This window comes from Engraulis encrasicolus, chromosome 19, assembly GCF_034702125.1.
Source record: "Engraulis encrasicolus isolate BLACKSEA-1 chromosome 19, IST_EnEncr_1.0, whole genome shotgun sequence".
Taxonomy (NCBI): domain Eukaryota; kingdom Metazoa; phylum Chordata; class Actinopteri; order Clupeiformes; family Engraulidae; genus Engraulis; species Engraulis encrasicolus.
The window spans coordinates 35,618,330-35,634,649 of NC_085875.1; the positions used below are offsets into that span (position 1 = coordinate 35,618,330).

The 16,320-nt window shown below is 45.1% G+C and overlaps 1 protein-coding gene across 1 annotated transcript in view; it reads right to left on the minus strand.

Annotated features, from left to right (window-relative positions):
• Positions 1-16,320, minus strand: part of LOC134469862 (utrophin-like) — a 72,512-nt gene that overhangs the window by 17,477 nt on the left and 38,715 nt on the right. The window contains exons 7-13 of the mRNA XM_063223891.1: positions 15,402-15,474; positions 13,130-13,190; positions 11,837-11,898; positions 7,704-7,778; positions 5,360-5,561; positions 4,129-4,214; positions 1,935-2,092 (exon numbers count right to left, since the gene is read on the minus strand). Coding sequence (XP_063079961.1) covers positions 1,935-2,092; positions 4,129-4,214; positions 5,360-5,561; positions 7,704-7,778; positions 11,837-11,898; positions 13,130-13,190; positions 15,402-15,474 — 717 coding nt within the window. The remainder of the gene's footprint in view (positions 1-1,934; positions 2,093-4,128; positions 4,215-5,359; positions 5,562-7,703; positions 7,779-11,836; positions 11,899-13,129; positions 13,191-15,401; positions 15,475-16,320) is intronic.

Below are 16,320 nucleotides of genomic sequence, written 5' to 3' on the forward strand. Positions count from 1 at the left end.
TCTGTGAATACTGAGTGAATTTCAAAGATTTACTTCTCTACCTGGATGTAGAGTTCTGTTGATTAGAATCAAAGTGATTTCAAAGATTTACTCTCGCACCTAACGGCACAGTCTTGCTGAGATGATGCATGTATATAGGAAATGGCCAGAACAAATCTGTAGCCCTGAATAGCAGCTTCACAAGCCAGGCTATTTGAATAGCAGCTTCAGAATGTGTGGCTGTGTCTAAAATGTTCTCTCCTTCACTGCATTTCGTCTCACTATAAAATAGTGTTCATTTTACTCTTTGGTCAGTGTAACATTTTCAGCGTTAATTCTTCTCAATATCGTGTAAAAAAATGAAGAGTTGTAGAGTTGATATTGTACTGGCCACCTGCAGATTTCACTCTACATAGTGTCGTAAATACTCTATAAGTTTACTGTTGCGTAGGCAATGAGTTCCATTATTTTGCTCTTTCCTAGTTCATTCACTGTGCAACGAATGAGAGAAGATTTCCAGTTCAGTCCTGTGTGTCATGCCATGGGCCTCAACTCTGTTACCTGCTTGGAGACTGATCTTGTGTCTGGCATACTCATTCATTCACTACTGTACAAAGTGCACAACATAAAGTAGTGGTGAGCGCAATTCTTTTGTACGTTTCATTGTGTAAATGCATAGCATGGTAAACTAAACCAACCCTACGTGTAGAGTATGTTTTTGCCTTGCAGCCTGGCCTAGTTCTTTTTTGCCACAATGTACATGTGTAAGTGAAGAATTCTTACACACCTCCTTGGTCAGGTGCGTAGGAGTGGAACCCCTGGGTCACCAACGTTAAAGCAAAGAAAGCTCCCGCACACTGTTCACATTTGCATGGTTTAATGCAACGTTTCGGTCTACTGACCTTCTTCAAGCAATTCAAACCTTGAATTGCTTGAAGAAGGTCAGTAGACCGAAACAATGTACATGTGGAAATGATAATCTACAAATGCTTCACGATCAAAAGCATGTGACAATGATACCCAGATATAATATACTGTATAGCCTCTAAAGCCTAGTAAGGCCGTCGTACATTCCACACAAACTTCTCTTCAGTACCTGCCTCCCAAAATGTCTGAGCACGCCACTGCATTTCATGTTACAGTCTGGCTTGCCAAGCTAGTAAGTGTAGGGAACGCCTGTCAATTTCTAGATTATCCCATGTCTCATAGGAGTCAGAGAGTATCTGAAGCAGCTCATTGGAATGAGGGGTGAAACACATTCAAACTCCAGTTGCTTACATCTACAGTCTTTGGAGTGACTGAATAAGTGAACATTCTTCTAATTCATCCCTCGCGTGTCTTGCCTTGAATGTGAATCTTAGAGTATCAGAGAGGTCTCAGGCCTCTTAACAGCTGGAGGCTCTGCCTGTGTCTGAAATATTAACTCGTCCGTGATGAGTTCAATTACTTTATTCCATTTAACGTAAGTGTATTGTGAACGGCTGAAGATTTGATTCATATTCATTCCTTGTTTGGAGGGCATCAGAGGAGGCGGAGGTGGAGGTGGTGTTACAGAGACTGTCAAAAATACCAGCTGCCTCAGAATTCCAGGTTAGTTTAAATCCTTATTGTAAGTTGTGTGAAGCTTTGAATTGCAGCTTTGTGTTCAAACAACACACACAACTCCTTTAGCTTTCGCTTTCATACAACTTACAATAAAGATTTAAATTAACTTGGAATCCTGAGGCAACTGGTCAACATGAAATTTCAAGTAAAACTATGCTGTTGCCATTGCCGTGTGTAGGATGATAAATTAACTACATAAGTCATGACTTATCACTGATATCATTTTTACAGTGTTTGACTCTCCACAGTGTTGTAACTACTCTATTTTGAGTGATACGAGTTTACTCTTTAATATTAACACCACAATTTTCTTTTCCTGTGTGGAGGCGGTGTTTGGTGTGACGTCTTACCAGCTGGAGACAGCTGCGTACGCTGGGCTCCACGATGCCCTCTCCGAAGGCGGAGGCCTCTCCCAGCTGCTGGGGAATCTGCAGGGAGGCGCTGAGGAGGAGGGCCAGCCCCAGGTGCTCACAGCACTCCCCCGGGGGAACCACCTGACAGAAGAGGTCTGGAGGGGGAAGGGGGAAGGTAAGGGGGTGGGTGTAGGGAGGGAATGACAGAGGGGAAAGGTGTAGAGGTGAGAGGCACATCCATCCATCCACCACAACAGGTCCTGTTACTGTTACTACTGATACTCCCCCGGGGGAACCACCTGACAGAAGAGGTCTGGAGGGCGGTATTAGGGGTAAGGGGTGGGTGTAGGGAGGCAAGGCCAGAGGTGAGAGTTGCAGAGGTGAGGCACATGATCCACCACAACTGCAGGTAGACTGACAATGACACCTACTGTACCTGTACTAGCATCAAGAAAGGTGCTAAAATGCATTTCATTACCAAACAAAGAATATCCATAAGATGAGATAAAGATAAGATAACTGTGGTAAATGAATATGCCAAAGGACAGCAAAATAACATTATGACATTTTTCTCCTATGATAAATGTCCACAAACCAAAGGCAATTTTCCTGCTGGCATGACAATAAAGTATATTCTATTCTATTCTATTCTATTCTATTCTATTCTATTCTATTCTATTCTATTCAAAGACCATTCAAAATATGACTAAGAAGGCACAAACCGTGTGTACAGTATATTACACTGTATTTACAACCAGCCAAATTACAGCCCTTCTCTTAAAATGTCTTAAAACAACAAGTTTGATTAGCTGAAATTTGCAGAAATGGAAGTTAAAACACACATGCTTGAATGGAAAAATCTTGAAAAAATCTGTATTGTTAGAATTATTTCCATTTATTGCATCTCTTGTCTGGATGACTGCTGAGGCAGTGACACCGGCCATATTGGAGTGCACGTGCCTGCTTCTGTGGCACCTAGGTTTTATGAGAGTTTTTTTCAGGATGACAGCAGACCATGAGGAGTCAACTGCTGCATTTCTAAAAGCGATGTCTGCCTTCAGGTATGAGACAGGCTAACTGGGAGATTAGACGAGAAACTAACAATATTACCAGAGAGACTGAATAACTCCTGGAAACTCTGATATTACAGTTCTAAGACCATATGCGGGGGAGCTTGAAAACTATTGCAAACACCTGATTCCCACAGTAGATCTGTGTGCGCTTGACAGATGGGCTGTTGATGTGCACCATTACGAAAATAATGACTAAAAAAACCTGCAGTGTCTCTCATCATTTGGCAAAGTCTTCCAAACGCTATTAGTATAGTATTTGTGTACCCAAACAATGTAACAAAAACTATCTTTGTGATCTTGCAGTCTGTGTACAGAATATGTGTTTATATGGGAGGAAATGAAACAACTGGGGTGGAAAATGATCCCACATCATTTGTGAGGACACTGTCTTGATGCGCTGGTATGACTCCACAGGTCCGTAGATGAATAAAAGACTACACTTTTAACAGTTGCCCTCCCTATAGGTACACTTATGCTGAAAGCTGTCTTGCCTGGACACAACTGGGAACATCAAAATTCTCTTGACTTGTCAAGATGCTGAAGCCGTAAAGAAATATGCAAACTAAAGTACCCCATTTGTCCAAAGGGAATGATGGTGGTCTAAAAAAGAATATGCTTGTTGTTACCATGCATGGCTGGAGGCAAACTGAACTGCGCTGTCTGAGTTGTTCCTCTATAGTTATGGACATTTTTTTATATGATTGGACACGCAATGCCACTCTTGTGAATGGACTGAGGCAATTGTTGGAATTGGACAGGAGCATAAAAAGCTCATTTCCGTGGTGATGGAAACACATTTAAGCTAAATGTGGCATTTGAACACTGATTTAAATTCAAAGATGTACAACCAGTTTGATTATATTCTGAATAGACTCTCAATCGAGAGAAATGCACAAACAACACACAGGCTATTTGTTAGAGCACAGAGAGCATGTGCAATATTAAAGGACATTCTGGTACATGAGTCTGAGTCTAAGAAATACATTAAATTGTTTACATTTTCTAAGCGGAACATCTGTATATTTCTATATCATTGTTTATCTATTGGTTTTTCGCCACCATGCAAAACCAAGCTGACATGTTCTGAATTGTAATGATTTCATTATGATAGAGCATACATCTGTACTTATCCTCCAAATGTCCTTTGGATAGCGAGAGAAGGCCAATCTTCACGGACAGCGCCCGCACCTTTCCGCTTCTCCCCCTGCCGTGGAAAAGAAAAAGAAATGACCCCCATGAAACCATCCAAATCTTTTCTTAAACGGGCACTTCATCTTCTTTTATGATAATCGGGCTTATCCTTCGGAACATCTTTTTATCAAGGTGCCCTTTAAATGCAAGGCACAGACAGGGAGAGCACGCATAACTCACGCGCAACAAGTTGAACACCGTAGCATTTGGCAGAGGAGCGAGATGAAGCCATTACTCTAGAACCAAAGACATACTGTAGGTATATTATGTGTGCATGTGGTGTAGTGGGACGGGTTGTGTGTAGAGTGTGTGTGTGTGTCTTAATTATATACTTCACTGTGCATCTAATGATGATGACACACTGGGGAACTTTTTGAGTGTGCAGTGTATCCAGGATTTCATCACGTATATTGGGCAGCATATTTTGATTAGGAGGACTTATATCAGAAGCAAGTGAATGAATATGGATATTAAAAGCCAATCAAGTTGTTGTTGCTCAAGACTAACCTGGATACAGTGATGGGCAAAATGGATTCATTAGTTTATAATGCAGTTCCACATATTCCAAATGACTTGGTTTTACCTGTCCAGTTCAGCCAGGTGATTGGCTGGTTGAATGATCACCTGGTTGAATTGGACAGGTACTGTAAAACTAGGTCATTTGCAATTGTGGCACTAGATTGTAAAGTAATAAATCCATTTTGCCCATCATTGCCTGGATAGCCAAACCCTCAAAGCAGACCTCATTCTTTGCCCGGCAGGTTGGCTGAGTTATACATGGTAAGACGGAGAGCATCAGGGCTGGACTGGGGGAAAAATAGGGCCCAGGCACTTTTGGCTTAAAGGGGCCCCTCATAATTAGCAGCACTGAACTGAATCACCAGTGGGCCCCTAACCCTCGTGGGCCCCTATTTTCAGAAATGTATACAAAAAATGAAAAAAAATATATGTATTTTTTTAACATGTCTGAAAATAGGGGCAAACGAGGGTGCAGGGCCCACCAGGAAATGCGTGCTATGCCAGATGGCCAGTCCAGCTCTGCTAATAATCTGGGTCGCTGGCTGGCTGCGGTGCGCAACGTGTAGTCAGTGTATGTATGCAGCCAGTATGTATCCAGCCCTTCACATGGTAAGACAGAGCACACATAGAGGTACATACGTGTCATAGACGTTGAGGATCCAGTTGAGGCACATGTCCACACAGAGGGGGGTGTTGACCAGGTCAGGGTGCCTCTGCTGCAGCCTGCTGTAGATGGAGGCCAGGCAGCCCACCACATCACCTATCTCCAGCAGCTCAGCGTTCTGGGTCAGCTGGTGCTGATCAAACACACTCTGGGCTATGCACAGGTCTAGCAGGTCCACTGCAAGCAAGCAAGGAAGGAAGCGAACACACACACACACGCGCGCGCACACACACACACACGCACACACAGACAGACAGACAGACAGACAGACACACACACACACACACACACACACACACACACACACACACACACACACACACACACACACACACACACACACACACACACACACACACATTACCTTTAATTCGCCACAAAACCTCATTTCCTCTACTTTTCCCCACCTCCTCAGGGACCTTCCCTTAATGACATTCACTCAACGCATATTAATGAAAGCTATCCGAGCATAACCCAATCAGGAGGCCCCAGTGCTGATGGTGGCTGAGTGTGTGTGTGTGTGGAGGGGGGGGGGAGAAGAAGGTTGAATGGATGAATCCTCATTTCCTCGCCGGGTTCCCGGTGTTCACTAATTAAAAAGTCCTGTTTGGATGTCTCGACTGGAATTCCGGAAATGTCTGTGACAGGGCTCCGGATCACTGGGTCCAGCTGCCGACTACTGACTTCAAATATCCTTGACGGTGGCCCTGTCGTGGCCCAACGGTAGGGCACTGGGTAACTACACTGTCAACCCGAGTTCGATTTTGGTCTAGGTCTTTTGCCGATCCTTCCCCACCTTTCTCTACCCACTCATTTCCTGTCTCTCCTCCACTGTCCTGTCAAAAATACAGGCAAAAAAGCCCTAAATATATATATATTTTTAAAAGATCATTGACAGGAGCTAAAGGGAGACGCTGCTGAATAATGGCTTTGAATGGGGAGGATTTAGAGGGTAAAGGGTGCATAGAGATTTGGAGGAGAGGCTCATGGGTATAAAAGTGTTTGGAGAGATATATTGGGGGGGGGGGGGCACGTTATGCTGTGGAAGCTTTTTTAGGGTTACTGGAGTGACGCTGAGAATGGAAAAGTCATGGACATGTTTTATTATCACACCATGCCATTCTAAGTAAATTTGACTTGTTTTGACCTGTCCAATTTGATCTCTCGCTCGCTAACACATTGTCTACTCATTGGCTGTAGACATAGTAGCTAACACAGAGTATCAAACACAATGAAGAACTCTAAGTATTCAAAACACACAAAAAAGTGTATTCCATACTACCTGACTTCCTTTAATGGCTAATGTAATTCTCCAACTGTATTGCAGAGTAATTATGTAAAAGGATGTTTTTTTATAATTATTCAGCAATATAAGAAGCTCAACAAGCCAGATCTGCAGCACTGTTGCTTTGTGCTTCGCCTGCGAGCCCCCACAGACATTCGGTTTCTCCTCTCTCGCTCTCTCTCTCTCTCTCTCTCTCTCTCTCTCTCTCTCTCTCTCTCTCTCTCTCTCTCTCTCTCTCTCTCTCTCTCTCTGTGGTGTGAACAACCTCACCACCGAGGGTGATGACTGAGTTGTTTTTCGCTCGCCTCGCTGTAGTGATTTGCAAGAGCTCACCACCATGCCTAATGGAGCCAGCTCCTCTTAATTACGTGCCAAATAGCTCTTCATATTTTTATTCTGCTACGAGGAATATAGTGTAAGCGTCCTCCTCCTCATGCCTCATGCTAATAATCAGGGCTGGACAGGGGGAGAAATAGGGCCAGGGCACTTTTAGCTTAAAGCCCCCCTCCCCCTCATAATTAGAGAAATAGGGGCCGGGCACTTTTGGCTTAAAGGGCCCCCCTCATAATTAGCGGAGCAGAACTGACTCAACGGTGGGGCCCACACCCTCGTTTTGGGCCCCACACCCCCTTTTTTTACATTTCTGAAAATAGGGGCCCACAAGGCTGCAGGGCCCAGCGGGAAATGTCTGCTATGCCAGATGGCCAGTCCAGCTCTGCTAATAATCTGGGTCGCTGGCTGGCTGCTAAAGCCCGAGGAAGCGTACGCGGTGCGCGACGTGTAGTCAGTGTATGTATGCAGCTGCGTGATCCCTGCCAAAGCTCCCCGGCCGCCTGCTCGGCTCGCGTTATAAATCATTGCACATATCGATTGTGTTGCAAGTTGGTTTATTTGCTCCAGAGAGCATAGCAGGGTGGACATATTTGTGTGTGTGTGTGTGTGTGTGTGTGTGTGTGTGTGTGTGTGTGTGTGTGTGTGTGTGTGTGTGTGTGTGTGTGTGTGTGTGTGTGCGCAAGCGTGCGTGTGTGTCTTACAGCAGAGGGCTTTCTGCAGCCGCCGTATCTTCATGGCAGTTCGGTAGGCCGAGAATCTCACGTGGTTCAGATCAGCTGGAGGGCAACAACATCAACACAACAGGAGGTATAGTTATATACAGTATATACAATACAGGGAAGCCGACAGGGGGGGACTAACAGGTTTCTTGTCCCGGGCCCAGGGAGAGAAGGGGCTCAGAAATGGGTTCTCATAGCATGGCATGTATTTAGAGGGAGGCCCTATCAGATGATTTTGTCCCGGGCCCAGTCAAAGCTGTCAGCGGCCCTCTGTATAGTTACAGTATAATACAGTATATATACGGCACAATGACACCTCTGCTGTAGCATGCAGCGCTGCCCATTAAGCTGGGGAGAATGTGTTCTTGTCAAAAGCTGGAAGTGCTGACCAACAAAAACAAAAAACAAAAAACCAACAACATCAGCTCAGCTATATAGTATAGTCCTTCCGGACAGCTCTGGGCTATTCATCACTCATCTCTTATTTCATTTCATTTCCGCATTATAATTTTATTTTAGTTTACAATTTCCTGTCATGACAAAGTAGTATGCATAAAGTCAAAAGAATTATACTCGAAAAGAAATGAAAAATGCCACCCTGTTATTATGCAAGACGGTTCAGTTCAGTGTGTGTGTTTTGTCCTCTTTTGGCTTTAAGTGTGAAGCAGACTGAGGGGGGAAGGAAAGTTTTAGTGAAGGAAGGAGCCTGCCGCTAACACTGAGATGACTTCGAGGTGATACTTTATAGGGCTGGCCAACAGCCAAAGCCTGTCAGCCAGGGTTGGCCATGTAGTGTCTACAAAAACAGAAATTGCTGCTAAAACAACCGACGCGGTGACACATTGAATTTTGTGTATCCCCGGCCCGTACGTCCCTTTTCACCCCCACCAAAAGGTAAACACACACATACAGCCGCGGATGCACTTGGAGAAGTGGAATATTAATTCAGTGAGTAAAGTAGTAAATCTATTGCATATGCTGCCAGCAGGGCTGGACTGGCCATTTGGCATAGCGGACATTTCCTGGTGGGCCCCACACCCTCGTGGGCCCCTATTTTCAGAAAAGTAAAAAAAAAAAAACATTTTTACATTTCTGAAAATAGGGCCCATGAGGTTGCGGGGCCCATCGGTGAGTCAGTTCTGTGTAGCTAATTATGGTATGAGTGGCCCCTTTAAGCCAAAAGTGCCCGGGCCCTATTTGTCCCCCAATCCAACCCTGTTTGCCAGCATATGACCGTGCAAACATTTCACTCCCTTCCCTTCCTCTTCAGTTCCTCTCTGGAAATTTCCCAAAAGAACAGCGGACTGTATTACCATGCCATGCTGTCTGAATCTGAATCCATTGTCACATGAGCGACGGCGCCTCATAACTTTGGCTGGCAGGCCCATCACTCATCCAATTAACAAATTTGAAATTGTATCACTGGTTTTATGTATGCGGCAGAAGAGGCTGGAGAAGGGAAGTGATGCAAGTTAATCATGGCCTCACAGAGGCGGGTGGGGGCGTGGGGGGGGGGCTTCTCATTCCACAGCTGGACCCCCCACCCCCAACCCCCCAGCACGAGTCTGCTCTGCCGTGAGTGAGCCTCTGACTGTAGCCAAAGTTATTTACAGCGTTCTGGCTCCCCTTGGACAAGCCGATGTTATTGAATGGCAGCACGGCTACGGAAAAGCACCAGAGTCAATTACAAAGGAGGAGCCATCACTGTCAGGATTATCCCCACCACTGAGCACAGCCCTATAACACACCCGGCCAGAGCTGCTGTTGCTGGATTTGTGAAAATGAGAGAGTGCACCGCACCGCACAGGGCCGAGGGCCACATCAGCGCCGTGTGCATGACGTGTGCGTGACGTGTGCCTCTGACCAGGGCCGGATTAAGATGGCCTGGCTGGGCCCCCCTAGGCTACAGGTTTCTGTGGGCCTCCCCCCAAGGCAAATTTCGCAACAAATTAATATAGACAGTGTCATAATTACGTGCTAAGAATTAAGGATAACATGTCAACCAACTGTGCTCAACATGGCAGATTAGATACAGTATATTGCATCTTGTCACAATTCTGCCATTTTTCACTTTTGGCCAATCAGGGGCCCCTAGGCAGGTGGTGGGCTCCTAGGCTGCAGCCATATCAAGCCTGTGCGTTAACCCATTGATGCTGGATGCATGACGCAACATTCAGGCTCATGAGATTTGAGACAATTTTACTAAAAATCTTGGTATGTTAGAATTGAATGAACACATTCTTATGCAAGATGAGGGTCCTAGCGTTTAAATGCAATTTATTGCATGTTTTTATGTACTTCAGAGGCTGAGATATTTAGGTTTTTATAGGCTGAGGGCAACTTTTCTCAAAAAGGGCTTAGGCATTCAGCAGCCTTTTTTTTGCAGGTGCTTTAGGCATCAATGGGTTAATCCGGCCCTGCCTGTGACAACTGGAGGAGGAGGCAGCACAGAGGCTGCAGTGCTGAACTGATGCACGGCCCCATGCCTCATGGCGGTGTGTGGCGGGCGGGCGGGCGGCAGGTATAGATTAGCCTAACAGTGGAGAACATAACCTACAAATCATTTAAGAGAGCTGGGCCACACAGAGAGCCAGATGTCTACTGTGCCATAAACATAACGTATTACAACACATGCCCAGGGACGGGATGTGGAGGGAGGGTGTGCTGTGGATCTTTCTGTGCTGTGGAGTTCATTTTGAAACCCTCCAAACCAATCACACATTTCTTCTTCCTCACAAAGGAATTCCAAGCAGAGTAGAGATCTAAAACAGAAAATAGCTTTGGTGAATGGTGCTTTATCAAGTCAGGGGCTGTAAGATGAATGCCCACCCTCTTCCCATTGGCTCTAATAGTGGTGTTCAATACAACATTAGCAACAGGTTGTCTCCAGCACTTTACAAAGTGGGGAAAAAAATCTCGAGACTATCTACGAGACTTCCTTCACCTCAAAACATTCAACTCATTCAAGTCCCTTGACTACGTATTTCATGTCATTTGATTCAACACAAATTGTTGAATGCATGGTAATATGAACCAGTTTTCACTATGCTTGAGTTTTGTGTGTTCTTTTCAAACCTCTGTTTTTCTCACTGCTGTAGGTCTACTATATGGTAGATGAACAAAAAATATGAAAATATTGCACTGATAGGTAATAATGTTCTGGGGAAAGGGTGATTTAGTTTCAACTACAAGCATTTCTATTGTAAAGATTTATGAGCCAATAGATGATTGATATGGTGAAGAGACAGAGCTTTAGGCAAAACAGCGTCTGTGAATGCTAACAGGTTGTTGAGTGGTTGGTCTACTACAGCAAACAAAAAACCCTGACCAGCATTCTTGATGTGAGTGCTGGCGCACTGTTGGAAAGAGCTTTCCTAAGAAACCTGGCAAAGTTTGAAGGTTGTGTGGGGCAGACTCTTGACTATTGTGGTGATTCATTCTAAAAGAAAGTTCTCAAAACTTTAAAGTTTCCCTCAAGCCATAGCGTGCCGTGAAGGCTCTCCAGCCTCTGCCCACGTGGACCTTGATTGTGGAAGGGTACAGCAAGCTCAGCAAAAGATGGTTCCTCACAAAGCTGATGCAAGATTAAAAACGAAAAGCTGAAAAGCTGATGCATTGCTGTCAGCCACCTCGCACTATTTAAAGTAAATTAAGTTAGCATTTCACTTCTCCAACAAGCCACACTGGACACCATCCAGACTCAGAGCGCAAAGGAATTAGAAATCCATCTGGACAGTATAGCAGCCTGCCACTGCAGTCATCTCTGGGGAAATTCTGCTACTCCATGTACAACTCAAAGGTTCACTAATTTATGATTAGATGAGCACAGCCAGGATCCAGTTATGGATACAGATGTGCTGGTGTCATAAGCATGTCATTACAGTGTCATAATAGTGTAATGACACCACCTTGCCATAACCGAATGCTATGGCCAACAGTTATGGCCAACAGTCATAAAATGTTTATGACATGGACATAATGTTTATGACTTATCTATGACTGTGTCATGACACTTTTATGACACTATAATGACATGCTTGTGACACCGGCGTCAAATAAAGAGTTTTACCTATTTAGAACATTGCATTTATCTGTGGAAATTGCCAATGTCTTACCCATGGACTGGAACAGCTGTGTCACTTTCGGGTGGTCCCAAGTGGTGGTCTGCATATCATGGCTGGCAAATGGTAAATAATGGGGGAAAAAACAGCGAAAAAAAAATTAACAACACAATAATAATAGCTGTCATTAAAAGTTTGCAAAGGTATTATAACTTGTATTATCCTGTACAAGCACAAACACAAACAATTTCTGTCTTCTTCTGTGTCTGCCTTCCAGACAATAACCTCTTACTATAGGTTATATTTCTGCGAAGCATTTCCCAATAAAAACACTAAACTTGAGCTATATGCAGCCACGTACGTTATATAACGGTTAAAGGGGCATTGGTTTCCTTTTCCCGTAATCTCATAGTGCACGAATTGAATTAATATCTCTTCATTTACTCTCCCTGAAACGGCTTTCCCCCACTGAGTAAAACCTGCTTTATAATGTTTTAGTGGACTGCATTGTCATTTATTGACAGTGGCTAAAAGCAAGCGTTGGAGGAAAGAAAATAACAACGCGGTGCTGTAAATTAGGGACAGGGGTTGGGGCTGCATGCGGCTGAAGTGAGATTTATATTTTACCGAACCCAAACACCGCACACAGCACAGCCGGGCACTCTGTCTCCCCAGCTGCGGAGGCGTCCTGACCCCTGATTAACCCACACTTTTAATGCCCCTGCGATGAGTCAACCATTTTACAACGCCCATAAAAAACATCACTCACACCCAATATATGCCTTCATAAAACATCACATATATGGGCAGGCCAATTTTTGTTGTGAGCTTTTTTTTCTTCTTCTCCTTTTGCACAATAGAAGGTGCTTTACTCTTAAGCCCTCTGAGTTCAGGACAGCAGTGACACAGCAAATGACGGTGTCTGCTCTGGCCTCTGCTGTGGTCACAGGTAGAATAAAGTAGAGTAGAGTAGAAATTAAGGTGTCCGGTAGCATACATACATACCTGTACATACAGAAGAAGACACAAAGGCATTACACACACAACATATTCACAAAGTCGTATCTCTCTCTCCCACTGACACACACACACACACACACACACACACACACACACACACACACACACACACACACACACACACACACACACACACACACACACACACGCGCACATACACACACACACACACACACACACACACACACACACACACACACACACACACACACACACACACACACACACACACACACACACACACACACACACACACAAGGTTCAACAGGTTCTGTTGGAGTGCCCAAGGGAGATGGACAACAGTGGGTGACAGAGGTGAGAACTCACTTGATGTAATATGGAACGTTGTTCTGGGTGACTGCCCTCTGCCATGGGAACTGCACTGAAGCTGGGGAGAGACAGGAGGAGTTTAGCCCGTTCAGACACGACGGCGTTATAAATCTGCTGTTACCAGAATGGCAATGACCAAGTCGTAGTGAATTACTAAAGGCCCTGTGTTATGTCATAGTATTGTTGTACTGTGGTAGTTGACTTTTCAGTGGCTATTACAGCGTGCCACTGGAGGTACAGCGCACATTAAGGGGATACAGGTGTATTTATGGGAGAAGCAGGAAGGGTAAGCTAATAATTAGGGTATCCATTGCACTCAACACTTTCAAAGATCACTCACATAGACATCTGATCCATTGTTTTGTAGAAATGGTATACTGTTACATTGAACATTCTAGCAAGCATAACAACATGAAACTCATGACCTGTAAGTAAACTAGCAGAGGGTGGTCAAATCTTCACCCTTCAGTGTGGCCCCACATGGATTTCTGCCAGCAAGTCAGTACTAAAAGAGCAAAGTATGATGTGTAATTTTAAGAAGGAAAAAAACGAAACTGAGGGAGTAACAGACAGACAGGGAGGGAGGTTGTTGTTTGATAGGTCGCCCTGCGGGCAGCACAAGACAGTAGCATTGAGATGAGATAAACTACATTCCCATGGCGACTTCATAATGCACTTGTCTGGAGTTGTCTGGAGGTCAGAGCTGACTGTCATCTGGTGACATGATATGATAGCTGCTGTCCCTTTGGCCTGGAGGAGAAGCGTGCTGCTCAGTGGCGGAACAATTGCACATAGGGCCCCAGGGCAAAACACTGATACAGACTGCTAAAGTCATAATAGGGCCCCCACCACTAATGCAGAAGGACCATGGGCCCAGGGGCAAATGCCATGCTTGCCCTGCCTATAGCTCCGCCCCTAGTGCTGCTACTGCTGCTCCCAGGCCCGACGACAGGGGGAGTGGGGGTTTGGGCGACAAAGGGGTATGTTGTCCCGGGTGATACAGTAGGGGGCCCAGAATTGGGTCCCCATTACATTGCATGTATTTGATAGTGGGCCCTCTGAGATGACTTTGTCCTGGGCCCAGGAAAAGCTGTCAGCGGCCCTGGCTGCTCCTACTGCATATGCTGCTGCGGCTGCGGTGTACAATGCCTTTCATCCTTTATCTATGTACTATGTTAGGGCAGGCCTGGCCAGGGGGAGAATTGGCGCCCAGGCACTATTGGCTGAAAGGGGCCCCTCGTAATTAGCGGCAAAGAACTGACTCACCAGTGGGCCCCGCACCTATTTTCAAATATGTAAACAAAAAAAACAAAAAAAAGGGGGGCCCACGAGGGTGCAGGCAGGGCCCACTGGGAAATGCCCACTATGCTACATGGCCAATCCAGCCCTGTCCTCTACTACGTGAGGGTATTGATTGGCGCTCTGCTCACATGCCAGACATTGGTATGCGGACGTTAAGATGCTGTCTAATCAATCTGCCTGTCATCATGGCGCAGCATGGCGTGGCGAGGGGCGGGACTACTTGAGTAAACAGAGGACATGCGTCATTTCATTTTCTGAGGAGGAAATCTAACAGGACAGAGAGGGCCCTTTTTTTGCAAACAGGGCTGGACTGGCCATCTGGCATAGAGGGCATTTCCCAGCTGGCCCCGCACCCTCATGGGCCCCTATTTTCAGAAATGTAAAAAAACAACATTTCTGAAAATAGGGGCCCACGAGGGTGTGGGGCCCACCGGAGAGTCAGTTCTGCGCTGGTAATTATTAGGGGCCCCTTTAAATTAAAAGTGCCCAGGCCCTATTTCTCCCCCAGTTCAGCCCTGTTTGCAAAAAATTTGCTGCCAAAAAATTGTTTCCCCTCGAGTTTCATGGTCAAAAAAGGAGTCGTCTCCAAAGCATCAGATATTTGACCTCTACTGTTCATCTGCATTTTTAGAGACTAGAACGTACACTCCGCTCATTAAACTTGATGCCGGAAAATAATTGTGTGGAGTGGAGGACATTTATCATTTCTGAAGAAAAAAAAATATTTTTAATAGCATGATTTGAATATTTCAATTATTCAACATCTTATTCAGCATTTTTTATTGATTCAGTTAATACAACTTCACTGTTTAACTAATTCAGGGAGTAGGTTATTTGATCACAATTTTAAATCATAGGGGAGAACATCGGAATAACTTAAATAATGAATAAATAATGAATAAATAAGATATACATAAATAATGTATAAATATAAAACAGGTGAATATGTGAATAGTTATGTGCTTACTGGCCAGGGTGTCCTGGGAGAGAGGTGGTGTCACCTGCAGCGGCCTGACGACGGATCCATTTCCTGTATCTCCCTGATGGCAGTCAAGAGGAGACACAAATTACCTTCAAAATCCTCAGCAGAGGGCATGGCACTAGGGCTGCACGATATAAAAAAAAGGATTGATACTCGATAACAGCATGCAATACCTTGATAACGATATCTAAACGAAATTTAGAATGGTGTGGGGGGCGTGGCTTTGGTCATGGAGGGATTCTTGCGCATTTGTTGACATTCAGCTAGTGATTGGACTGCACAGAAATGTTTTACATGTTCACGATAATTACGCAAGCTATTTTCGCGATACACATATCGTTACTCTTGATATCGCGATTTAAATACATTTTCGATATATTGTGCAGCCCTACATGGCACCCACAACAGAAGCAGGTAAGGTCCTGTCATGTACGGGGAGGCCTGGAAGGTCATCAATAAGATGACGGGGCGGAAGAGGACCAAGGAGGGACAGGTGGAGGGACACAGCCCAGAGGAGAGGGTGACAACCTGGACCACCCACTTCCAAAGGCTGCTGAGAGAAGCAGCTGAGGAAGAAGTACCATCAGTCCTCCCAAACCTGAACATTGATGATGGCCCCTTCACCCCCCAAGAACTCAACAGGGCAAAAGCCACCGTGAGAGTAGGAAAGAGTGCTGGTCCGGATGGTATACCCCCAGAGGTGCTGAAGAACTGTGACCTGGACGACATCATTTTAGAGTTCAGCATACTTGCCCTGCTGTACAATCGGCTGATATGTGGTCTCTATCAAACATTGTGCCAGTGCCTAAATATGGAGACCTCTCGAAGCCAGACAACTACCGAGGCATCAGTCTGACATGCATCACTGCCAATGTCTACGACCGCACGATCCTAAACAGGGTCG